General features: G+C 47.2%; 1 protein-coding gene across 1 annotated transcript in view; it reads left to right on the top strand.

Moving 5' to 3' along the window:
• LOC147636542 (GTP-binding protein, HflX) overlaps positions 1–26,577 on the top strand; it is a 58,618-nt gene that overhangs the window by 19,980 nt on the left and 12,061 nt on the right. Inside the window, exons 3-5 of the mRNA XM_086802012.1 lie at positions 20,377–20,439; positions 20,551–20,640; positions 20,915–21,027. Of these exons, the coding sequence (XP_086658138.1) occupies positions 20,377–20,439; positions 20,551–20,640; positions 20,915–21,027 (266 nt within the window). The remainder of the gene's footprint in view (positions 1–20,376; positions 20,440–20,550; positions 20,641–20,914; positions 21,028–26,577) is intronic.

Here is a 26,577-nt window from a genome sequence, read left to right as displayed (position 1 = left end):
ATACCAGTTGAAGGAAGATGAGAGTTAGGGTTTCATGTGGGAGACATACACAGAGAAGAAGGGAGAGAGAGAGAGAGACATATGTGGGGATAAGTCAACTCATGGAATGAGTGTGTGACTCCCCTATCACACATGTATATTTGCTCTAGTACAGAGTGTGCACTTAGTACATTAACAGTACTAAGTGTACTATGTACTATAAAAACTTATGGGCTTGTACACACTACAAGGGTGGGCATAATGCCTTTACCCCAACATATTGCTAGCACCATTGGTGTGAAGCAAGGATGCCCACTTTCCCCCACGCTATTTGGGTTATACATTGATGAGGTGGCTGACTTCATTACACGGGGAGGCGGAGATCGAGTTGATTTAGCAGGTACCTCAGGTCATATTATGCTTTATGCTGATGATATTGTATTAGTGTCTGAGTCTCCAGGTGGTCTACAGCAGCATCTACATGCACTCGATGATTTTTGCACACATAGGGGTCTTACTGTGAACCTTGGGAAAACCAAGGTTATGGTCTTTCATACATCGAGACAGGGCAGGTGTTAGCTGACATTCATTCTCGCAGGACGCCAGGTGGAGGTGGTGACATCATACGTGTACCTAGGGGTTACCTTCGCTGCAGGAGCCACACGCTTCACCATGGGTTCACACGGGGATATGCAACATTGGCTATGCTAGAGAGACAGTGCCACCAGGCGCATTTTCAGGAGCCCCGGACGAAGGGGTGGCTATTTGACACATTAATCACACCGGCATTGATGTATGGAGTAGCGGTATGGGCTCCAGGCCTTGCTACCCATTAGTGGACACAGATAGAGAGACCACAGGCCCTCATGATGGCACTCATGATACGCAGCAAACCGTAATTACCTCATGATATTATCTGAGCAGAGTTTGCTGCGCCTCCTATGATGGTAGAGGCCATATTTCAGACTATATGCCTGCTAGACAGATTCTGAGAGATGCCACAGGACAGATTGTCATACAGAGCTTTTGAGGCATGTAGACAGCTGGCTGAGGCAGGAGACAGAGGATCATGGTATGCACAGGTCACACATTGGTTCTTTAAGCATGGCCTAGACATGGATCATCTACCACCATTCCAGTATGACAGGGATGCACCACATATCCGTCTCTCTCATAGTGAGAGGAACAGAGTATTGAGACAGGACCTATGGCAGCTCTATACACGAGAGACATGGATATCGCGTACACAGCCTCTTCCACCGAAGATGCTATACTACAGAGATCACTTCATGAGTATCACTGATGATGGATTTATAGAGAGGCCTAGATACATGGAGGGCTTTTTACCACACGGCTCCCGAGTGGCTATTGGTCTAGGCGCCTAGCATATGCTCAAAAAATTCTACTAGATACTATAAACCATAGTGGCAGGGGCCATTTTATATGGCCCCAGGTTGCTGGTCGGCCAGCCCAAAACAGGTCGACAACAGCCAAACATGTTCACGACCAGGTAAAAAACAATCGGCCAGGTAAACATCAGTCGGCCAGTATTGTAGGTGAGGTCGGGTAGCACAGTCCAGTCGGCCAGCAACAGATACAGCCGACAAGCAGAAATCAGCCTCCCACACCTAGCAAAAAATGGGAAAAATACATGGAAAGTGAGGAAAAATGGGGAAACACCAAAAATGGGTGGGCACACCCACAACAGAGGCCCTGGTGTAATGTACAGATAGGAGATGACTGTGAACATCTTCATGTACCACATACTCTATATCATGGGCTGCAATGAGCTGATTTTGATAACCCATATGCTGTCCATTAGGCGTGTTTTGTGGCTGATCTGACCTTACATCAATGCCCAAATACATTCAGTGAACCATGCCTTTGGATGGACTGTAGGTGGGCAGCACTGTTCTGAAGACTGGAAAAACAGCTATAGGGTTCACTCGTGGGGTTTCTTTCCTCTCTCTCTGTGTAGACTGCATGCTTACGCAGAGGTGCCTTTCATCTTGGAGAGACTGGCGGGCAGGGGCTGAATAGTGTTTGGACGTCCCCCTTTCTGTGGTGAACACCTGCGCAGATCTGCAGGAGGACAGGAGGTGGCTGGACTGAGTGAAGAAGGGCTGCGCTACAGCCCTCATATACGCTTCTGGCAATAGAAGACGGGCTGCAGAGGAGCTGCCTTTTTCGTGGAAAAAGAAGCGAGCAGTCTCCAAGTGGCTGAATATCTCACTCTCTCTTTCCACTGGCTCACAACTGTTTCAGAGTTGTTTCATCTGGCCCTTTGTGAGAGGAGGGGTTTGGCAGTTTGAAGGGTGGAAACAGTGTAAGATTGTGGACTTGTTCTTTGGCTGAGTTTGAGGCTACGATCATGGAATAGCTAGATGCGTGCTCAAGGCTTCCCTATTGCATTGTCTTGGTTGATTAGAGGAGACCGTAGTGTGTTGCTTTTGTGGCACAGATCTGTGTGTGTATCCTCTATGCTAAGAGGTCTTGAGGGTCACTAGATTGGACATGCAGGTTTCTTTTCCGTGACTGGCTTTGTTGTACTCAGTTAAGCTTTTCCATTGAATTTGAATAAAGAAATACCGAAAGGGGCGCCAAGCTTTGGGGCCAATAGGTGTCGTCTTGTTATTTGTGTAGGAGCACTCTGGTCCCCAGTGTCTTTGTGTTTTAGCTTGCTGAATTTACAGCTTTGAGAGAGCATGTTAAATGTTTGCTTACTGCCCTTTGGGATTCTTCTGAAGGCCGGTTTCAAGGTTCCGTTGCCGGGACATATCATCCACTTCTTCAAGAGGGTGAGCTCAGTGGTTGTCTCGGGATACACGCTGCTGTAAAAATCAGCAAGATGTCAAGAAGCTATGATGATTGGGAAGATGAGGAATAGGATTCCTCTCTTGTAAGAGAAGCTGAGCATGAACAGCCTGCTAAAGATGCACTTAATGGAGATGTAGCGTAGTCAGATGACGCTGGGACGAGCAAGAGTGGATATGTAAAAGAAAGCAACTGATAGTCATGCGCTCTTTGGAGTTTGCATTGGGTGACTAGATGCTTTTGTAGTGAGGTAGCCTCTTGTTGGCTGTTACCAGATCACTGAAGAATTCATTGTGCGTCATGTGAGTCTGATTGGACCTTTCCGGGATGAGATGTGCTTACGGATGTATCAAATGCAGTCCTTATGGTAGTGGAAGAGCGTCATGTGGTTCTTATACCAGGAGCAGATACTAGCACATGAGGAAAGGGAGGCTCAAGGCAAAGTTTCCTGTCGGTGGCCTGTGAAGTATATAAACTTTTCACTGATGGATGCGATATGGATGGAGGAGGGTGACTTTGCAGATTCACTCCAAGATTTGCAGCTTTATCTTGAGGCTTTTCAGTTGGAGCCAACTCTTCTCGAGGCTCATACAGGTTCAGCTGAGCATGGGTCTAGATCATTACCTGGTGCTCGGTAGCACCTCCACTCCCTTGGGGTAGACAAGCTCAAATTGGTATCTAGAAGTTGCTGGGTGTTTCATTGCGTACTCACTCGGGGTACTGCTAGCTGACAGTATATCTGCTCACTTATGTGCATTGCTAAGCACAATGAGCACAAACTGCCACCAAATGCAGTCACTTGTACTTGTCCTGCACAAACCTTGCAAGAAACTGAAGGAAAGAGTGGGAAAAGCCTCGATTTTGCACTTTACAGATTTAATTCGTGGACACCGCAATAGTGTTGTGTGTAGATAGCCATTGCCAGGGCGCTCAGGTTCCCCAAAATCAGAAAAGCCCCAAAATATGGTAACTTTTGTAGCTTAAATTTTGTGTGTGTGCAGGTACAAAATGCCACGTCAACAACGATCACCTCCAAATAGGCTCAGAGTTTGCAGAGGTGATGTACATAGCAAGATGAACATAGGTGTGAAGAAAAAACTGAATTAGGGTTTGGTCGCACAGCTGTATGAGCAGGTCGTACAGTTCTGAAATTAGGGTTTGCTGATTTTGACTAGACAGGCAGATTCGGGGTGTGTTGTTATGTACCTTGTATGAAAGGTTTGGACAGATTTTGAGTAGAAACTCTAGAATAGCAAAAACCCTAAAAATAGGAGGAACCCTTTGCTCTAATACCAAATGTTGGCCCACAGGAACTTACTGTTAGGGTTTGTGGGGCAATGGAGCTGAGTAGGAGCATGCTTGCATTGAGCATCATTGTATCACCCTGGCATATAGTTGTGCATTTACCCCAGTAGTGCTCCATCCTTATATATGTACATACATCCGGACCTCACAGTAGTTGTTTTACATCCCAAATAAGGTGGGAGAAAGGGGGCAGCCCTGTTTCACCCCAATAGTGGAGTGAACCATCTCAGATATACCCTGAGTAGTACGTACCTGCCCCACAACTGTCCTGTATAAATCCATGATTCCCCAAATCAGCTCTGTGGGCACTCCCATCTCCTGTAGTCTGCACATCAGTCTGGCTCTCGGTACTGTGTCAAAAGCTTTGCGGAAATCCACAAAGCAACAATAAATCCTCCTGTCATATGATTTGCCCTCCTCAATAATAGCTCTGAGTGTCAAGATATGGTCAAGAGTGGAGAAACCTCTCCTGAACCCTGCCTGCCCTGATGCACGTATGCCCTCTCTCTCTGCCCATCTACTCAACTTGAAGATAGACACAATCGTGGACATATTCCAAGTCTCAGGAAAATCTTCACACATGGCTCGGTTAAACATCATAGCAATAAGCTCTGCAAGCATATCTCTGGCATGAATAATGTGCTCTGCTACCAAACCATCATGATCATATGCTCTCCCAGTCCTCATCCTGTCAATAGCTTTCCTTACCATCTCAGCAGTAAAGAAAGCACATGTCTCTGGGCATGGCTCCGATGGGTCTGGCAGGGGTGGCTGTCCTGGTGCTGTGTACAGGGATGCTGCATACTCACCCCAAATCTCTGTGGAGGTAATGGCTGGTGATGGTGAATGCTCATGGAATAGTCTCCATGCCTCGCCTGAGTCCTGACTCATAAATAACTGATATAAATCCCTCTCTAACTGAGCAAGATAAAAGCCCTCTTCTTCCGTCACGCTAGGCGCCGGGAGGTAATCCGTGACTGTCTGTGAGTGGTAACACCCATGAGCACCTCTCTGTAATCTGATCCTCATCTCTCTGCACTCCTCATCATACCAGCTGTTCTGGGGCATGTTCCCAGATCGTCTCCGTGTAGGCTGACTTTGGGGATATGCCTCTGATGCTGCAGCATGAAGCGTCTCTATCAATATCTGAGTGAGCTCATCTAATGGCCGTCCCGGCTCCTTGGCACATAAGCGTCTGTATATCTCATCCGTGTACACGGTGTCAGTCTCCCTCGTAAAGGTATAACGAGTGTGTGTGGAGACCAGTCCCAATGGAGCTGTGCTGAACTGAAATGTGAGAGTGAAGGACAAGACAGCATGATCCATTGCTACTCCAACCGGCCTAGTGCCTACCATAAAGTCCTGGAAAGAGGGAATGAGACTGGGCTGAGCCATAACATAGTCCACTGTACTAGCACCATGTTGATGTGGAAAGCAAGTGAAACCGCCCGTTGCCAGGAATCTCTGTAGGCCATTCAGGATGGCCAGGAATCTCTGTAGGCCATTCAGGATGGCCAATCCATGTGCAGTCCCCATGTCTATCAAATACCGCCCATACTCAGTGTGTTCCTCATCCTGTGAGAGTCTAGATAGGCCCATATCCCTAACATCAAGCTCCCTCAACATCTCCTCTGAGGTATCATAAAATACTGTCTGGTTATGGGCGGTCCTAGCATTGAAGTCCCCCAGGAGAATGATGTCACCATCCCTGGAGAACTCCCAAATGTGATCATCCAAAATAGAAAAGGGAGACTGCCCTCTAGGTGATGCATACACTGATGTATTAGGAGCAAAATAGAATATAGCAATGTAGAGATATCTGCCCGTCTCTGTTCTCAGTGTAACCCACATGTACCTAGCGTGCTCATCTCCGCGGACTATATGTATCAGTGGTTGCAGCACCTCTCTAAACAATATTGCCACTCCTCCTGATCCTCGTCCTCTATGCTTTGAACGAGTCTCCTGTCTACAAGCTGTCTCTCATCGGTATCCACTAACATGTGGCATGGACTGTCCAGGAGCCTGATGCGTCTCAGAGTAGAAGATGATGTCCCTCCCGGTGAAACTATCCTCAAAAGCCCCTACGTCAAGGCGTAGAGATCCATTACAATTCCAAGTAGCAACTTTGAGTGTAGTCCCATAGGTCTCGCGCCGTCATGAAGAGCGCCTCTCCATAATCACCACTCTACCATCTTTATAGAAGGCCACTTTCCCTTTCTCTCGGGCTGCCCTTATCTCGGGCATAACTTCTTTCATGTGGGCAAGCTGCGAGAGTGTGAGGTCATCTCCAAGAAATATTCCCGTCTTCTTGAGTGTAGGACGTCTCTTCAAGAAGTCCTTCTTCGCTTCCATGGAGGGGAAACGAATGATAAGTGCTCTCTCCTTAGAAGATTCGCCTCTACCTTCTCTCTTCTTCCCCACTCTCCATGCCTGTGTGCGTGGCTTCAATGCCCATCATAGAGAGAGAAAGAAAGAAAGAAAGAAAGATATATCAACGTCTACGAGAGGCCAAAGTCGGCCTATGAGACAAAAAATAATACAACTGTGTTCTTCCGGTCATCGGAAGAAAAGAAACAAAAGAAAAAGTGTGCATGTGTTTGGATACAACTGTGAATCATCATGAATCGGTGGAGCCCATATACAAACAATATAAGGGGGGTGGGGATGTGGATGGAGTGCTAAGGCAAGATGCATCTCTATATGCTGAAGGTGTAGTACAAGCATGCTATGCATATCTATGTCTAACTCCATCCAGTGCCATAAGAGGGATATAAGATATCATACATCGCCGATGCTGAGGCTGTGAATGGCATGAACATGTACCCTGAGTCTGAATGAAAGCGAGCTAGCCTCTCCTGTGTCTCCATCTGGTGTCTCATTCAGATAGCCGCTATCTCTCGGTGACGGAGTCGGGGTGCTCTATGTCCAGTCTGTCTAGGTCTCCTCCTGGCTCTCAATTCGTCTGCTCTCTGTGCGGTCACCCCACGTGGTGAAAAGATGCAGGGGGGAAGAGAGCTTGAGCTCTTGCAAGCACACACACACACTCCCAAAACCCTAATAGAGAACACACAAGGTGAGAGGCTGAAAATCTTCTTCTTCTCTACTCAACACTCAACACACCATATACAAGAATAAGAGTACTCATAATATGAAAGGTACTCAACCAATACATACACGGTTCTCTATAGTGTGAACCCGACTAAATGAGCTGGCGCTATAACTATGCCAGTCTCTAGAATGGCTATCACACAGCCTGTCATTCCACTGGCCGCATATCACCCAAGATCTCACCAACCATGCCAGTGGTGTAAGTGTTGGGCCTATCCCCCAGGCGGGTCATCAGTGTCCACCGCCTCACTAGATGAGCTCGATATCTCAACACTCCCCCTCGAGCTCAACTCCATCTCATGTACACCAAGCGAAGCCCTGAATCTGCGGAGCTTCTCTGTACCCAATGCTTTGGTGAAGATGTCAGCTACCTGATCCTCTGTGCTGACATAAACAAGGTCAAGGTCTCCTGCTAAGACCTTCTCTCTGACGAAGTGGTAGTGGACCTCTATGTGCTTCGTACGAGCATGAAAGACTGGGTTCCTGGCCACCTGTATACTGCTAATGTTGTCACAGAAAATGACAACTTGTCTATCCACTGATAGACCCAAATCTGCAAGTAGCTTTCTCAACCAAGCTACCTCACATGCTGCCATAGCAGCTCCTCTGTACTCGGCCTCTGTACTGGATAGAGCAACCGTAGGTTGCTTCTTGCTGCTCCAAGTTACAGCAGCACTCCCCAAAGAAAACATAAAGCCACTGGTAGATCTTCTGTCTGAGATACTACCAGCCCAATCAGCATCTGTGTACCCATGTACACATATCTCTGTCCCAGTCTCATAGAATAGTCCACAATGCAAAGTAGACTTCACATACCTCAGTATGCGTCTCACTGCATCCAAATGCGGTTTTTGTGGAACCTGCATAAACTGACTCACCAACCCAACAGCATAGCTCAAATCTGGTTTGGTGATTGTCATGTAGATCAAACTTCCTACTATGCGTCTGTACATAGTAGGATCCTCCAAGATCTCTCCTGAATCTGCACTCAACTTGCCATTCTGATCCAATGGCACAGAAATAGACTTACAGTCTGTCATACCATACTTGGACAACATGTCCAAGCCATACTGTCTCTGCAGTAATCCAATACCATGTGGTGACCTAATCACCTCAATGCCCAAGAAATATCTGAGCTCCCCCAGATCCTTCATCTCAAACTTCTTTCTAAACAAGATGTTTACATCAAAGATCTCTGCATCATGGTCCCCCGTAATGATCAAGTCATCTACATAGATGACAACAAGCACAACTCCTCTATCACCATGTCTCACATACAGCGAGAAATCTGCATTGGCTACATGAAAGCCAATAGTGACAAGATATTCAAAAATCTTGTCAGACCATGCTCTTGGTGCTTGTTTTAAGCCATACAAGGCTTTCTTCAACCTGCAAACATGCTCGGGGTGACCCACATCCTCATATCCAGGTGGCTGCAACATATACACCTCTTCTTGCAAATCCCCATGCAAGAATGCATTCTTTACATCCATCTGATGTAAAGACCATTGCTTTGATGCAGCCACTGCTATCACAACTCTCACCGTTGCCATCTTGGCAACTGGGCTGAAAGTTTCCTCATAATCAATCCCATATGTCTGCGCATATCCTTTGGCTACCAATCTAGCCTTGTACCTGTTTATGCTTCCATCACTGTTATGTTTAACTTTGTATACCCACTTGCATCCAATGGCTTTCTTGCCTTCAGGCAATTGCACTAAATCCCAAGTTTCATTTCCATATAGTGCATCCATCTCCTCATCCATAGCTTTCTCCCAACACACATTTCCAACAGCCTCATCAATGCATGTGGGCTCTACCACCTGCACAACCTTTGCCATATATGCATAGTGATGTGCCACATAACCATCATAAGTAAACCTCTACATAAGCATCATAAGTAAACCTCTACACAGGGTTCTTCACTCTACCAGATCTTCGCAGCTTTTCATTCATGGCTTTCATAGCCTTCTTTACACCAGGTGTTCTCATAGCTGGGATCCCAAGCTCCTCATCAAGGCTCATATCTGAGCCACTAGACTCTCCATCAACATGAGAATGCCTTGCAGAAATGTCAGGCATACCAAGGGGCTCAACCACTTTCTCTCTTCCTTTACGTGATGTACTAATCACATTTGCAGGGTTGATATTATGACGCAGCCTGCCACTCCGTGGTCTATTAACCGACCCACTAGATGAGGACTCTCCTGGTCCACTCAAAGACTGTGATTGCTGACCTGCATTCTGTGCAACCACACTTCCACTCACATCAGCCCCAACAGCTTCTTTTTCAGCAGCATACCAGCTGCTCATCTCATCAAAGACAACATCCCTGCTTACCCTCAACTCACGTGTAGCAGGGTTATAACACCTGTATCCCTTTTGCTCAAGGGAGTATCCAATAAACACACATTTTTCAGCTTTCGGATCCAGCTTAGTTCTCAGCTCATCTGGCACATGCACATATGCAATGCATCCAAAGACTTTCAGATGAGACAAATCTGGTTTTCTGCCAGTAAACCTCTCCTCTGGAGTTACATCATGTATGGCTGCAGTTGGAGTCCTGTTCATGATGTATACTGCTGTAGAAACAGCCTCAGCCCAATAGCAATGCGGCATATTCTTCTCTTCCATCAATGCTCGCGCAATCTCAGCAATGTGCCTGTTTTTCCGCTCAGCAACTCCATTTTGCTGCGGAGTGTATCTGCATGTATACTGTCTCCGAATACCATTCTTCTTCAAATATTCAGAGAACTCATTGGAGAAGTACTCTCCCCCTCCATCTGACCTTAGGCACTTTACATATTTCCCTGTTTGCTTTTCAACCAAAACTCTGAAATTCTGAAAGTGAGTGAACACCTCACTCTTCTCCTTCATGAAATATACCCACACTTTCCTTGCGTGGTCATCAATGAAAGTCACATAATACCTGCAGCCTCCCATAGATATGGTCTTCGTAGGACCCCATACATATGAATGCACAACATCTAGTGCATTTCTGCTCACATATCTGTTACGTGGAAACACATGCTTTGTTTGCTTCCCAAATTGGCATGCTTCACAAATTTTCTGCATACCTTGCCCTGTCACAATTCCTTTTGTCTGCATAGACTTCAATCTCTGCACATTTACATGTCCAATCCTTTTATGCCAAATGTCTGTGTCTGCAACAATTCCTGAACCATTTGCAAACATCGCAGCACTCATTTCAGGCATGTCTACATTCAACGTAAACATTCTGCCCACTCTGTTGCCTTTTGCAACCAACCTGCACTTGTCTTTGAAATCTTCAACATAACACCCATCAGGGTTAAACCTAACCTGCAAACCCTGCTCAATCATCTGGCCAACTGAAACCAGATTCTTTGTTATGTTCGGTACATGAAGTACATCTGCAAGGTACTTCACTTTGCCATCCTGCATAGACAATGGCACATCTCCAACATGGGCAATTGGATGAGCAGTGTCATCCCCTGTTTCCACAAAACCTGGTCTTTCCGGGTTTTTCATCTCCTTGAACCAGTCCCCATGACTCGTCATGTGGTTCGAAGCACCTGAATCCACATACCATACATTATCTTTTTGTGCTGCATCAACATTTTCAGACATGGCATTCACGACATGCTGCATAACAAATAACCTTTCATTATCCTCATTATTTCTGCTTGAGGATGTATAGTTGTTTTGCTGTACTTTCCCATTTTGCATGTCAGCCTGCTTCTTATAACATTCTGCTTGCACATGTCCAGGCTTACCACAATAATAGCATTCACGTGCATCATTATATTGCCTTTGCCAATTTCCACGGCCTCTTTGACTCCCCTTGCCTCTGAATTTGCCTCTTCCACCTGCGTGTTGTTGTTGTTGTTGTTGATTCTGGGACTGTTGTTGCTGCTGCTGCTGCTGCTGCTGCTGGCCATAATTCTGATTACCTGTTCGGCCACTCGGGTTCACACTATAGAGAACCCGTGTATGTATTGGTTGAGTACCTTTCATATTATGAGTACTCTTAATCTTGTATATGGTGTGTTGAGTATTGAGTAGAGAAGAAGAAGATTTTCAGCCTCTCACCTTGTGTGTTCTCTATTAGGGTTTTGGGAGTGTGTGTGTGTGTGCTTGCAAGAGCTCAAGCTCTCTTCCCCCCTGCATCTTTTCATGGTATCAGAGCCTGGTTCGTGCTAAGGGCTGAGCTGCAAGCAAGAGAACCACACGAAGCGGTACGAGGGTAAGAGCTTCAACTACTCTTCCCTATTGTGTTGGTGACTACACCCTTGTCGGGAGCTCTACGGGAGGCACCGGCAAACGATCTCTGATTGAGGAGCTTTCTTCGCGGGAGTAAAGCTATATGGCAACTCTGCAGTCCTATCGGACTAAGATTTTCGGGCCGAAAACGGGTTTCGGGCGCGTCTGGACCTCTGTTTTTCAGAAGGCAGGCGATTTCGAGCACTGCGGGTAAGTCATCGATTCTCTGCAGAACTCTGTTTTAAGAACTGCAGGAAGACAGATTGACTGTGCAGACACTGTGGGTGCTGCAAAGAGGTCTACAGTTGCCATTGGGTGTATGTATGCACATTAAAGTCACTGGTTGTGACATTTGAGAGTACTACAGTACCGCTGCAGAAAATACAGCATTTGTGCAGGAAAAACCAGAGTGCAGTTTCTGGTAAAATTGTGTGTTTGGCAAGATGTCTAATGATGGCATAACACAGATTGTGGCTGAGAAGCTGGATAAGAATAACTTCCATGCTTGGAGGTTCAGGTTGACGAATTTCTTGATGGGAAAAGGCTATTGGGACTACATAGAAGGTGAGCATGAAGAGGCGCCGGAGATACCGGATATAAATCCGACTACTGCAGATGTGAAAGAGTTTAAAGACTGAAACCAAGGAGCCAGGAAGGTTATGTATTGGCTCTCCATTAGTATACAGGACACCATGATTGGGCACATTCAGGATGCCAAGTCCCCCAAGGAGGCGTGGGACACCTTGGTAAAGCTCTATGAAACAAATACCAAGGCACGTAAGATACAGTGGAAGAATGAACTTCATACTGTGGAGAAAAAGAGCATGTCTGTGAATGACTATGCGCTGAAGATAAAGGGTATTGTGGAATCCCTTGCATCTATTGGTGTGTCAGTAGATGATAATGACAAGGTGGAAGTCTGTCTACGTGGTCTCGGGCCACAATACAAGGCGTTCAAGACGTCTATTCAGACTCGAGAAAACATTCCCAACTTTACAGATTTGGTGTCTATGCTGATTATCGAAGAGAAGAGCTTGGGTGAAGACCAACAGTCTTCACAAAGCAAAAATAGTTCAGAGCAACAGGCCTTCTACACGAGTTCAGGAAGAGGACGAGGTAGAGGAGCTGGCGCTATAACTATGCCAATCTCTAGAATGGCTGTCACACAGCCTGTCATCCCACTGGCCGCATATCACCCAAGATCTCACCAACCATGCCAGTGGTGTAAGTGTGGGGCCTATCCCCCAGGCGGGTCATCAGTGTCCACCGCCTCACTAGATGAGCTCGATATCTCAACACGTGGTACATCAGCTGGCACTGGCATAGCTCTCTGGAAGAAATCTGTGAGCTGGGACTGTCTCCCACCCCTAGTGGGAGCGGGTGTTTGGAGGAGTCTCTCTCGAGAACTATGAAGCTCTAGTAGTAGTCTGCCAAGCTGTCGCTGGTCCGAGGCCTCTATCAATTGATGTAGTGAAGAGTGCTCCTCAAACAATCCTGCATATCTATCTCTGACCCCCTGGTGGGCTCTACATCTACATACAAAATGATCCTCAGTCTCCACCTCCTCGCGGCACAATCTGCATATCCGCTCAGCTCTGGGAAACCGTGCCGCTCTCCCAGCCTCTATCTCTAGCTGATGTGATGAGACTCGTAGCTGTCCAATAGCAACGCAAGAGCTGTGTGGCATGTATACATCCATGTACCGCGGTCGATGTATAAACCCATCCCTTGAGATGCTCATAAAGTGGTCTCTGTAATACAGCATCTTGGGTGGTAGTGGGCTCTCTGGTGCTGTCCATGTCTCCAGTATGTACTGCTGCCATATGTCCTGTCTCATCACTCTGTTCCTCTCATTGAGAGAGAGGTAACCCCGTGGAGCAGACTGATCATACTGAAAAGGTGGCAACCGCTCAATGTCTATCCCATGATGTGAGAACCACTGTAGCATCTGTGCATACCAAGATCCAGTGTGTCCAGCCTCGGCCAGCTGTCTGGATGCCTCAAAAGCTCGGCAGGATAATCTCTCCGTGGGCATCTCCCTCATCCTGTATATAAAGGAGATCGTCTGGAACAATGCCTCCACTACCATAGGTGGTGCAACAAACTCAGCTCGAACAATGTCGTGCGGGACGGATGGTTTGCTGCGTATCATCCTCGAGAGCATCAAGATCTGTGGTCTCTCCAGCTGTACCCATGTGGAGGCTGCAAGCCCTGGTGCCCAAACCGCTGCTGCATACATCAAGGCTGGTGTCACTAATGTATCAAAGAGCCACCCCTTCGTGCGGGGTTCCTGAAAATGTGCTTGATGACACTGACGCTCAAGGCCAGCAAGAGCTGCATACCCCCGGGTCACTCTGTCTCGGACTGCCTGAGCCATGGAGAAGCGTCCAGCTGAGCTAGTAAATGTGATGCCAAGGTAAACATAAGAGCTCACCACCTCGACCCGCCCTCCTGCTAATGTGAGAGTAGTGTGGCTTTTGACTGCAGGTGAAGTGTGGAAGATCATAACCTTGGTTTTCCCAAGGTTCACTGTGAGCCCCTGCTGTGCGCAGAAGTCATCAAGAGCCACAAGGTGTCTTTGAAGCCCAACCTGCGTGTCGGATACCAAGACGATGTCATCAGCATAAAGCATAACATGGATAGTAATACCTGATAGCTCAACCCTAGAGCCTCCTCCCTGTGTGATGTAATCGACCACCTCATCAATATAGAGCCCAAAGAGCGTGGGGGAGAGCGGGCACCCCTGCTTCACACCAATGGTGCTAGCAACTGTGTCGAACAAGCCTCCTGGGCATCGGACTCTCCCAAAGACTTGCTCATATAGCTTGTATATGCCCCACATCATGTCTGAAGGTATGCCTAGTGTATGTAGTCGCCGAAAGAGGCGCTCTCTGGGCACAGTATCAAATGCCTTGCGGAAATCCACAAAGCAACAATAGAGCCGTTGCCTCCGTGCCTTGGCCTGATCAATCAGGCACCTCAATGTAAAAATGTGGTCAATGGTCGAGAAGGCTCGACGGAAGCCTGCCTGGCCTGCTGCTCTCAATCCCCCAACCTCTGCATGAGTGCTCAGCTCTGCCTCCAAAACTGCCCCATATAGTTTGGCCAATATATGGCCAATCATGATGGTCCTGTAGTTCTCGGGGTCTAGTACATCTCCCGCTTTATGGATCGGCACAATAGTGTGCATCGTCCACTCAACCGAAAACCCCTCTAACAGAGCTCTGTTGAAGAGATGAGCAAGAAATGGTTTCAATGTATCAATAGCATAGATGAGATGCTCTCCCTGTAATCCTGTATGATCTGTCGCCTGTCCATGTTGGAGTCGGCATATGGCCCTCCTAACCATAGGTGGGGTGAAGAAGGTGGAGACTGTGGAGCATGGCTCTGTGGGCTGTGGTATAGGGGGTTGTGCAGGCACATCGTAAAGTCTCTCTGCATATGTTTGCCAGGTCTAAGGATCGGCAATAGGTGTGGGAGGATGGGGCTCTCTGAGTCTCCTCCAAGCAGCAGCAGCATCTCTGCTCATGAGCATGTGATATGTGTCCCAGTACTGAGCCTCCTCATAAGCTCGCCGCTTACGACGGGTGAGAGTATGCATCCTCCTGCCTGTCTGCCTCTGGGTGATCTCCCCGCAAGCCCTCTGCACTCGGAGATTGCGGTAAAGGTTTCTGCACTCATCATCATACCATCGGTTTTGGGGCATGCTCCCAGATGTAGGTGGCCGTCCTGTCTGTATGTGTTATGGGAAACTCCTCGCGGCTGCGGAGTGCAGTACATGTGAGAGCTTGGAGGTGAGCATGGCCATGGGTGCCGATGGATCTAAGGCAAATAGCTGATCATGAACATGATAGTCGTACACCTCGGCTAGGTCTTGAGTGAAGTGAAAAATAGTGCGTGGTGGCTGTATGATGGGTGGGTGGGTCTCCAATAAGCTCCTGAAAGTGAGGGATAGATATGTATGATCCGCCCCAATGGGGCATGGTGGTACGGTGAAGTGTGACACCATATCTGCTGCCTCGCGGGATCCCATCACATAATCCACTGTACTACTGCCGCCTCCCACTGGAAAGCAAGTCAACCCACCTGAATCTGGCCATTGAGTCATCCCGTTATAAATAACGAGATGGTGTCGGGCCCCAAGCTCCAGCAAATGTTGCCCATATCCAGTGCTGTCAGCTCATCCATCAGCGGAGATCCGAGTGGTCCCTGTATCCTCTGTAGCTAGCAGCTCTAGTCTCAAGGGATCCTCAAAGTCACAGATCTCGCACTGTCTGCTTTGAGTTCGTGCATTGAAGTCCCCCATCAAGAAGACTTCTCCCAGTGTCGAATAGTGTAAGATCTCCTCAGATAAGACAGAGTATGGAGACTCACTAGCCTCTCCTCCACCCGGCTCCTCGGTGGTGGCAAACCGCGATCCCTTCTGAGGAAAGTAGCAAAGGGCGATATAAATCCATCTGGTCTCTGAGAGACGTAAGCTAATCCACATGTATCTCGCCTCCGAGTCTCGTGCTACGACTCGAACATGCTCATGTAACCCATGCCTGAAAAGCACTGCAATACCTCCTGAACCTCGAGAGGTGGCCTGTCTCATCCCCTGTCAGTGAGCTGACTCCCAGTGATAGCCCTCAACCCGTGGTAAGCCCCTCTCCGGGCTCTCACGTGTCTCTGTCATCAAGATGATATCCCGGCCCTCCATCACCTCCTCAAGTCTCCCTGGATGTGTCCATAGGACTCCATTACAGTTCCAGATTGCTATGTGTATCTCTTTGTCTTCATGTTGTTTCCTCCGTGTCTCATAGGCCAGATGGCGCTATTCGACCCTCTTCCCATCAATGTAGATGTGACCATCCCTATAATGTGCCTTCTTCCCTTCTTTGCGTGCCGCCTTGATCTTCGGCATGCATAATCTTCTGTGCTCCAGTTGCATCCATGTGAGATCATCATCGAAGTAGATGGGGTCCCCTGGCAAGCTCCTCAAGATAGCCCGTCTTCTCATAAAGCTCATCCTACTCTCCTCGTCCGGGAACTGTAGCACTAAGGCCTTGCCTTTGGTGGAGTCCTTTGGGGTTGTCCTCCATACTCTAGTGAATGGGAGCGGCTCATCCTCCTTTAGTCCTAGCTTGGTACATAGGTTCCGCCCGTCAATCTCGGTCGTGGAGGTAGTGCTCTTTGGTATCCCTGTGACTCGGATGTTGAGGCGCCAGATCCGTCGCATCTTCTTTTCATCAAGAGTAGACTGCATCATGTGTACATCTTCTTGTACCTCCTTCTTGATGTTCTTCTTCATCACTTGTACATCTTCTTGCACCTCCTTTTTGACGTTCTTCTTCATCACTTCTACCCATCCTTCGCGGGCCGCCTCCATTTTCCCCTCGATTGTGTGGGTGAGGGTTTTGGTGATCTCTTCTTTGATTGCCTCTTTGTCCACCTCAAGAGTCTCTCCTTCCTCCCGTGGACGATCGCGTAAGGATGCCACTTCGCCCTTCAAAAGGTTGATTTCCTCCTGCATGGCGAGCTTTTCCTTCTCCCACTCCTCTTGCATGGTAAGCTTCTCTTCCTTCCATATTTCGGCTTCGGCCTCTAGCTTCCCCATGCGCGTCAATAAGTCCTTCTTGATGGCGGTGATGGTGCTGTCCAATGTCTTCTTCTGGTCCTTGATAAGATCCCTAAGGATATGATCAAGCTGGCTGATTTTGTCATCTACAGACCCTCCCATTGTAGAGGGAGGGAATGTTTGAAAGGAGCAGGTAAATATGTGGGAGAGAAAGAGAAGAAATGGATGAAATTCAAGTCCCCATTATGTTGCTGCCCTGGGGGCCTGAGCAAGGGTGGGTGAGAAACGGGCGCAGACAGACACCGGTTACACGTAGAGAGGGCGAATGCAGGCGAACAGTGACAGAGGAGAGAGACGGGCTGAGAAAGGGTGGCGAAATGCAGGCGAGGAGTGCAGCGGGAGGGGTGGGCGAAGAGCGAAGGGAGCAGCAGGAGGGGACACGGGTTACATGCAGAGAGGGCGAATGCAGGTGAACAGTGGCAGAGGAGAGAGACGGGCTGAGAAAGGGTGGCGAAATGCAGGCGAGGAGTGGCGAAGCAGGCAGCGGGAGGGGTGGGCGAAGAGCGAAGGGAGCAGTGGGAGGGGTGGGCGCAGAGCGAAGCGGGAAGGGTGCAGGTAGGCAGTGAAGCGGGCAGCGGGAGGGGTGGGCGCAGCGGGAGGGGTGGGCGAAGAGCGAAGGGAGCAGCGGGAGGGGTGGGCGCAGAGCGAAGCGGGAAGGGTGCAGGCAGGCAGCGAAGCGGGCAGCGGGAGGGGTGGGGGCAGCGGGAGAGGGAGAGAGAGAGAGAGAGAGAGAGAGAGAGAGAGAGAGAGAAATGAAATGATATAGTAACGTCTTCAGAAGGCCAAAATGACCTATGAGACCAAAAAGGTTACAACAATTGGTGGATCTGATACAATGTCTGTGTAAGGAAAGCTAAAAACGACTAAACAACTAACTGAAACTGAAACAACTATGAGGAAAAGTACGGTACTAGGAGCTCCTAATGGATAACATATGGGAGGAAAACTCCAGCAACAAAGGTAAGCATCATACACATCTTTGGATGTCATACACATCACTATCCAAAGATGTCTCTCATCGGTCGATGGCGGATATCCTCAATGTCCTCCATGGTGAGTACTCTGACTGGACGTCTCCCATGCCGTGCTAGTATGGTCCTGATCCTCTATTGTAGTCTCTACCGGTGTCGAGATGGGCCTCTCATCTTGGGGCACCTGGACCGCCCTAGCTCTATAGCCCGATCAATCAGTGTACCTCTAGTGCGGCTGTACTCTGGGGCTAGCTGCAATGCCTGCTGGCCTGACTGCTCAATCTCTGGTCGAAAGAAGTCTGTAATCTGCCTCTGTAGGTGTCTCTCCCTCTCTGATCCCCTCCCTCTCAGGAGACCCTCTCTATGTCTATGCAGCTCCAGCAAGTACAATGCGAGGCATCTCTGATCCTGGTATCTCATGACTCTAGAAAGTGGTCCAAAGCCCTCTTTGAACAGGCAGTGAAAACGGCCTCGTATCTCATAATATACTGGACAGTGACATATGTAATGTAACTCTGTCTCTGGGTCCATCTGGCACAGCTGACAAATCCTGGCCTCAGTTGGTACTCCTCTGAATCTGCCAGTCTCAATCTCTTTAGCTGGTGTGAGGATGTGCGCATCTGACCAATAGCACACCGTACCCCATGAGAAAGATGAGTATCCATGTAGCTGGGTCTAATCACAAACCCATCCTCCGTGAGCTGGAGAAGATGATCTCTATAGAAAGCCATCTTCGTACCAAGCTCATGTGTTGGCTGTATCCATGTCCTCCTAGTGTTCAGCTGAGTCAAGTCCTGCCTGATAAGTCTGGTAATCTCTGCCCGTGAGAGAGAGAGAGAGAGAGAGAGAGAGAGAGAGAGATGAAATGAAATGAAATGTTATATTAACGTCTTCAAAAGGCCATAATGACCTATGAGACCAAAAGTTACAATTAACGTCTTCAAAAGGCCAAAATGACCTATGAGACCAAAAGGTTACATCATATCCATGAGGTACATAATCTTGGGTACAAAATAGTAATAAAGAAAGATAACAAAAATCTAGAACTTTAAAATCTGATCTAGGTACATGAGCAGAGAGCCCTCATATCAACCTAATACATCCCTCATGGGCCGCTGTGACATGGTGCTCAAGGTGGTAAAACTTAGCTGGCGCTAGAAGGTCCTGTGATGATGGGAGATGATGGCCGGATCTTCTTGTGGTGGCATGGCCGTGGGCGAGGGCCATGGGGTTTGGGGCGTCGAGCTCTGCATAACTCATTGGCTCTATCGAGTCTCACACCTCTCGGCCGAGCTCCTACACTAGCCTGTGGTCTGGGTACGATGGGTGGATCGGCCCTCGGAGTGTTGGTATGGAAGAAGTCAGTGAGAGCAAGTACAGCTGATTTGGATCTCACTAAGGACTCCCTGTGTCGACGAAGCTCTAGAAGGATATATTAAGCGTCTACTAAAGACCCAATGGCCTATGAGACCAAAGTGATACAATAATGTCCATGGCATATCTCATCATGGAATGGAAAATAAAACAGAAAGAAAACATAAACATAGCTATCTCATTGGGGTGATACAAAACTGTCCATGGAAACTCATCATGGAATACTTAGAACATAGAAACATGAGAGCAACATCAGCTCCGAGTAGATGGTATACCACTCTCCAAAATATCAAGCATGGGGCTGATGAGTATGGCCGTGAGGTCTCCCTCAGCTATGTCACGTGGAAAGGTAGCTCGATGGCGGCGGAGCACGTCCTGGATCTGGAGCTGATGAGGTGATTGTGGCCGACAGGGGGGTCGAGGGCATTGGGCACGCTGGAGTGCAGAGGCTCGGTGTTCTTTCACACCAAATTCGAGGGGGAAAAACCTGTAGGACAAAAGTGCCCCTGGAGTTAGTGTTTGCTCACATGCAGCACTACATATAAGCATATGCCCATTGCCTTCACTTATCACCATCGTCATTGGGTTTCTGCTCTTGCTGATGTGTGATGATCGCTTCTGCCTGCCCTGTCAACTTCTCCCTGGAATGTACATGCGTAGATCCATGAGCCCCAAGCAATAGGTGTTCCATCCTTGCTGTACCGTGGCTCTTGCTGATGTGTGATGATCGCTTCTGCCTGGCCTGTCAACTTCTCCCTGGAATGTACATGCGTAGATCCATGAGCCCCAAGCAATAGGTGTTCCATTCTTGCTGTACCGTGGCTCCCAGTTTTGGAAAACAGAGTGCCATCCCAGGTGCCGTCTGTAACACATGGTTGACTTGACCAACCTCATCATCTTTGTTTATGATTTTTATTCCTCCTATATATCTTTTTGATGTTAACAGTGTGCCATGCTATTGTACAGGATGGTCTGGATGCCATTTTTGTGAATGCAACGCTTTCTGCTGTTCAGCAGCGCAACCTCGAGGTAGTAGAATGTGTTGAGTAGCCCTTAGTAATACAGTAGTCTTAAGGGAAAACCTCATCCTATATCTAGTTCATGCAATTTGTTTAACAATATTGGAATGATGGTGAACAGATAGCATGGGGAAAGCCGGTTCTTGATCGTGTGGGTCTTATCATCGAGATTTTTGGTGCTCATGCTGAAACCAAAGAAGCTAGGCTACAGGTTTGAAGGCGGTAGTTTGTGTGTAAATGCTTGTAATGTATAGCACCATATTGTTGAAACTAAAGAAGCTAGGCTACAGGTTTGAAGGTGGCAGTTTGTGTTTAAATGCTTGTGATGTATAGGACCATATTGTTGAAACTAAAGAAGCTAGGCTACAGGTTTGAAGGTGGCAGTTTGTGTTTAAATGCTTGTGATGTATAGGATCATATTGTTGATAGTACCGTTGTTATTTGATGTTCATCTCAAGTTATGAAGAATCACACTGTTTGTGCAGGTTGAGCTTGCTGCATTGAATTACAAGAAGTCACGGCTGGTGCGCATGCCCACTAAGGATGGCCGATTAACATTTGGAATGGACTTTGAAGCTGAAGTTGTGAGTGCCCGAGGGTAAAATTTCCGTAACTCTTTTTTTAAACTTGTAAGAGTTATCAGAGAGAAGATTGATGCGATGGAAGGCTTAAGAGAAACACAAGCACACACCAATAACCTACAACTAGTAGATTTTTATTATAACTTGAGTAGGTGTTCTATATGCAAAGCCTGTCAGTGACTTATGCTGAAAAAACCTAAATTCTACGAAAGAACAGTTTCCGTGACAACCCAAGTTGCATGAGAATCTCTTTTTTCAGGCAAACATTGACTGAAAATGGAGATGTTTAGAACTGAATCTGCACCTGTTGGCTACTCTAGATTTGCTTTAGGTGAAGGAAAGCTCCAATAGTAAGAAAGAATAAGGGAAAAGTAGGTGCTGTAGACGAAACTTATTTGTAATTGGGTCTATTGCTTTTGCTATTTTTGGTGTCAAGAGACCCACTACATACACATGGACATATGTATGTATGGTATGTACATATATGCATATGCAGGTATGTATTTAGATATGTATATGCAAATGTATATTGTATATGTGCGTGTGCGTGTGCGTGCACACATGCCACATACATATGCATACGCATATGTATGTACATATATACAAATACCACATGACATTGTTAGAGTAGAGTTTGCTGCACCACCCATGCTAGTAGAGAATCTCTTCCAGGTGGTCTGCTTTATTCATCGAGTGCGAGCCATGGCTCCGGACAGATTGTCATGTAGAGCTTTTGAGGCATCCAGACAGTTAGCTGAGGCTGGTGACACAGGATCATGGTATGCACAGATGATACAGCTATTGACCCAGTGTGGGTGGGACATAGATCACTTACCATTTCTTCAGTATGATCTTAATGCTCCACATATGCAGCTCTCACACAGTGAGAGGAACAGAGTTACGCGACAGGATTTATTGCAGCGCTATATGAGGCGGACATGGATCACACCCCACCAGCCCCTGCCTACGAAGATGCTATACTACAGAGATTGTTTTATGAGCATCTCAGAGGATGGATTTATTCAGGTCCTGGATATATGGATGTGTACATGCCTCACAGTGCCCGAGTGGTGATTGGCCAGCTCAGAGTGTCATCACACTAGCTTGAGATTGAGGCAGGTAGGGCAGCACGGATCCCAAGAGCAGAGAGGATATGCAGACTATGCTAGGAGGAGGTTGAGAGTGAGGAGCATTATGTGTGCAGATGCAGAGCATATAGTGACATTAGAGAGAGATACACAAGGTTGGAGGGAGGTGTGGATGCATGGATGGAGGGTGCCTTGGATTACCCCATAAGTGGAAACATGGGAAAATCAAGAGCCATATCTAGGTTAGAGTGGCACCTTGCTATAGTCACTTCTCCCTAGGGCCATTTGGGGGCGGGGGGGAGATGAAGGCGGACCCGAGTTGGCAGATGCATCCATTGCCCTTGCTTGTGGGTTGTGCGCCTTTTGAGAGTCGGATGGTGGTGTGCAGATTGGCAAAGAGTGGAGACTCCGTCTTGGTATGAGAGCTTGGTGGTGATCCTAGGCTGTTCCTCGCACGAATTGAGGGGGTTGTTGGGGGCACAACTCTCGCAAGGTTGGGGGGGTTTGGACGTGTTTGTTGAATAAGCCAATCCTTTGCTATGGAGCCCTCTCATTGTGCTTTTTGATGAACAAACTTTTTACCTCCTTCATAAACCGCTCAAAGAAGAACATACATCGGCTCCTCACGACTCTTGCAAGTGACATTTCACAATGAGGTGGATGAGCACATACACTTGTATGTCAAAGAAGCCCCTAGGTAATTCCTTTTCCATAAGGCACAAAAGCATTATGGTATCTTCTTTCATCTTCAGCAAATTGGCAGGGTCAATTTCTTTGGCAATAATGAACCTGCAATAATTGACAATATCATAAATATTTAAAGTAATAATATGTATGTTAAAAAAACATGATGTGAAGGAATACTTCTTATTGAGCAATTTGTTTTTTGTAAACCCCCTAATAATCTTTGATTTTTGGAGGTCTTTGCTGAGCAGTGATGGAATCTAATTTGTTGCATGCTCTTACTCTTCCACATGAGTGGATTGTTCTTTTTAAAATGGTGAAGAGATCATACCAAGTTTTACTTTGTTATCTGGATAGCCACTAGGTGACATGTCGTCTTGTTAGAAATTGGCATAACCTAGCTGTGGTCATAATCCAAGATGCCAAGGCCGAGGTTTACGGATGGCTTATTGATAGCCACTAGAGCCGACTACAAAAGCCAGGGAGAAGGATTCAGGTGTGAATGTGGTGGTATCTTTCATTCTTGACTTTTTTGCATGGATTAGATTGACCCTCCAGTTGACCTAAGGTTTGAGCTTGGTGTTCAGAGAGGAATTCGGCTGCTCCAAGGCTCGATTGTAGGGGGGAAAGTTGGCCATTCCACCTATGATCACGCTTAATGGGGATTTTATGTGGGGTGTGCTCTAGTGATATGGGACACCAGAGTGTATTTCCATGTAAGAGCTAATGCTTTGCGGGGTTCTTGCCTGGAAAACTCTATGCTTTGGCATAGTTAACCTCTTATAACTGTGAGGAGCAATGCTAGTCTGTGAGTGACAACAAGATAAGGATTTTTTTGGTTGTCCTAGCATTGGCATATTACTCTTAGTGTGACAAGGTTTATGATTCATTGCACATTGTATCGTGATGTTCAAATGATATTGGTGCATGAGGCAGCCTCGGAATCGGCGTCACGAATTTTGTGAAGTAAAGCTATTGAGCCATTCTTGGACCCACCAATGTGTGTGAATTCGGACTTGAATCCCACTCATAGTTGTTTCTTGTACTGGTACGAATCCATTCGTACTGTACGGTTCGTACGGTACGATACCGTACGGTTTGTACGGTACGATACCGTATGGTACGAGTTTTTTTTTCCCCCCCTCCCAAAATTTTTTTGATTTTTTTTTCAAATGCTTAAAAAAATATAGAAACCGTGCTTAATGAAGATCCCAAATGCTCGCAATACTTCGCAACTTTCGTGTCCACTCAGTATTCCATATGGAGTTGTTGAGAGACCTAAAAAATTTGGCAAGGTAGACTGGTAGTGTACACTTGATTGGTAGGATGAGAGCATCTTGCTACATCACTTGGAGATCCCTGGTATAGGTAGGCTAGACAGTTAGATTCTCAAGTTATGTACGAGGGAGAAGATTTGGACATGGCCATTTTTTTTTCTTTTCTGAAAAGGAGACTTCTATTAAGTATGAAAAAATTTACAAAATGGAGATTTCACACCAAGCAAGGTGGAGATCTCAACCAATCAGGAGCCCTGTGCTGCCAATAGGGTTCCGAATGAGAGGATGTGAAAAAGATACCAATGTTCCACTCTCATAAACTGGCTGCGCTTCCTCTCCGCAGCCCTCGAAGATCCCTGGATTTTGGCCGAGGTAGCCATAATGGTGTGAATAATATCACTCTAAATCCTGCAAAGACACTGAGAAACAAGAACGGGAGTACCCTCAATGGCATTAGTGCATCTAGCCTTCCAGATATTCCAGGCTGAGATGCTAGCAATAATCTCCCAAGAGCTGTCTAACCTCTGTGCCGGAGGGACAGTGTGTGAAAGTGGCAAATCTTAAAGACAACATTGCCGAGCAACTCCTTGCCTAACCTGTCAGTCCCTTCGAACCTCAGTTGAGGCCCAGACTGTGTCAACCAAATGATAGAACCAAAAGAAATGATAGTATCCCTCTTAATTCTACCAAAGAGGTGTGCAATCGCCAAACCCTCTGTGCTTCCTTGCATTCCCATAAACAATGGTAAACTGACTCCGAAACTCTTGCACATCTAGGGCATGTTGGGCAAGCACCAGTAACAGACCTCCACTGATTAGTGGCCAGACCACCATGAAGAGAAACCCAGATAAAGGAGGAAATCTGTGGCTTCCTATAAGAATGCCACAATCTCCGCCAAAATACCCTCTGAATGTCAGTCGAAATGTCGTAAGATTCCCAATGGGGTCTAAGAGTAGGGACACTCTGATTGTGTCCCAAGATAAGATGTTTGGCATCCCGCACTGTATAACTGAAAAAAGGCATGCTTTTCAAAGGGTTAGCTTCCTCCACTGAACGCGGGGGGATGTGTACCAAAAAACTCCTTAGGTAGTCCCAGGCCCGTAGGAGGGACCTAACCAGGCGGGATGAAGGGGAGCGGTGAACTGCCTCCGAAAAAATAAAGCGTGAGCTGAGAGCCCAGTCACCTCCGCGAATAGGGACACACTTTGTGATCTACTGCATGAGAAAGTCCTTCCACGGCTCAGTGCCTAGAAGAAAGACCCTAACAATCAACTTACAAAGCAAAGCCTTACATTGCACCTCAGGGTCAATGATATTCAATCTCCCCTCCTGCTTACGCTTGATAATGGTTTCCCAAGCAACTCTGGTTTTGGTGTGTGCATTTCCATCAAGCCCTGACCAAAGAAAGTTCCGAATAAGGCGACGAAGCTGGCCGATGCAGCTCTTATGAAAAATCCAGCATGAAGCGATAAACCAAGCCGTGGCTAGCAAAACTTGGTTAACCACCAAAGCTCTAGAGGCCAAGTTGAGCTTCCTCCTACTCCAATGATGAAGTTTGCTTTTAATGCTTAAGAGCACTGGAGCAAACTGTTGTGCAGGGGAGATGTCAACGCCCACCTGACAACCAAGGTATCTGGCAGAGCATCCTCTCTCAATCCAAGTAAAACCAACATCTGTACCCCAATCTGCAAGAGGAGAATCACTGATCCAAAAATCAACTGACTTATGCCAATTGATAGTAGCTCTTGCTGCCAAACAAAAGGCCTCCAAGCTATCCGAAAAGCACATAAACAAGCATGTGAAGCCTCAAGGAACAACGCCGTATCATCTGCTAACTCAGAGTCCAAAAACTCTTCCTCCGTGCATAAAGCCAGCTTGAGACCCACAACACCAGGGGCAGCCCAAAGAAACCTGCTCATAGCCTCAGCTACAATGAGGTACAGTAAAGGGGCGAGGGGACAACCCTGCCTCACTGAACGGGAAATCTGAAAACGCTCGCCGCGCCCCCAGAAGCTAAAATAGTGCTATGAGCCTCCCTGTATAGGCAGGACACCCCTCTGATCCAGTTTTGGGAAAACCCCATGTGTGCCATAGTGCCCTCCAAAAATCCCAATCCACTCTGTCATAAGCTTTTTCAAAATCAAGCAAAAGAATGGCAAGAGGCTGCTGACTAGATTTTGCCCACTCGATAGCTTCCCAGAAAGAAAAGATGTTATCAAATATACTCCTTCCTTGGAGGAACCCATTCTGTGTATCATGGATAGTCCTTTGGAGAACCGGCTGCAACCTTATACTCAAGGCTTTAGCTAAGATTCTATATGCAGATCCAAGGAGGGTGATGGGCCTCCATTGCTTGATGTCAGTCTTGTCCCCACTCTTGGGGATAAGGTGAATCAGCCCCTCCGTGAGGTATGGCGGCATCATACCCGACAAGAACATTTCCTGAAGGGCAACAATGATAGCATCTCCAATATGATCCCAAAAAAGAATAAAGAAGGCGGGAGAAAGACCATCATCC

The sequence above is a fragment of the Cibotium barometz genome, chromosome 8, assembly GCF_041138505.1.
Source record: "Cibotium barometz isolate CiBa-2024 chromosome 8, ASM4113850v1, whole genome shotgun sequence".
NCBI classification, from domain to species: Eukaryota; Viridiplantae; Streptophyta; class Polypodiopsida; order Cyatheales; family Cibotiaceae; genus Cibotium; species Cibotium barometz.
Note: the sequence above shows the minus strand (reverse complement) of the source record. Positions and strands in the feature narration are given on the sequence as shown.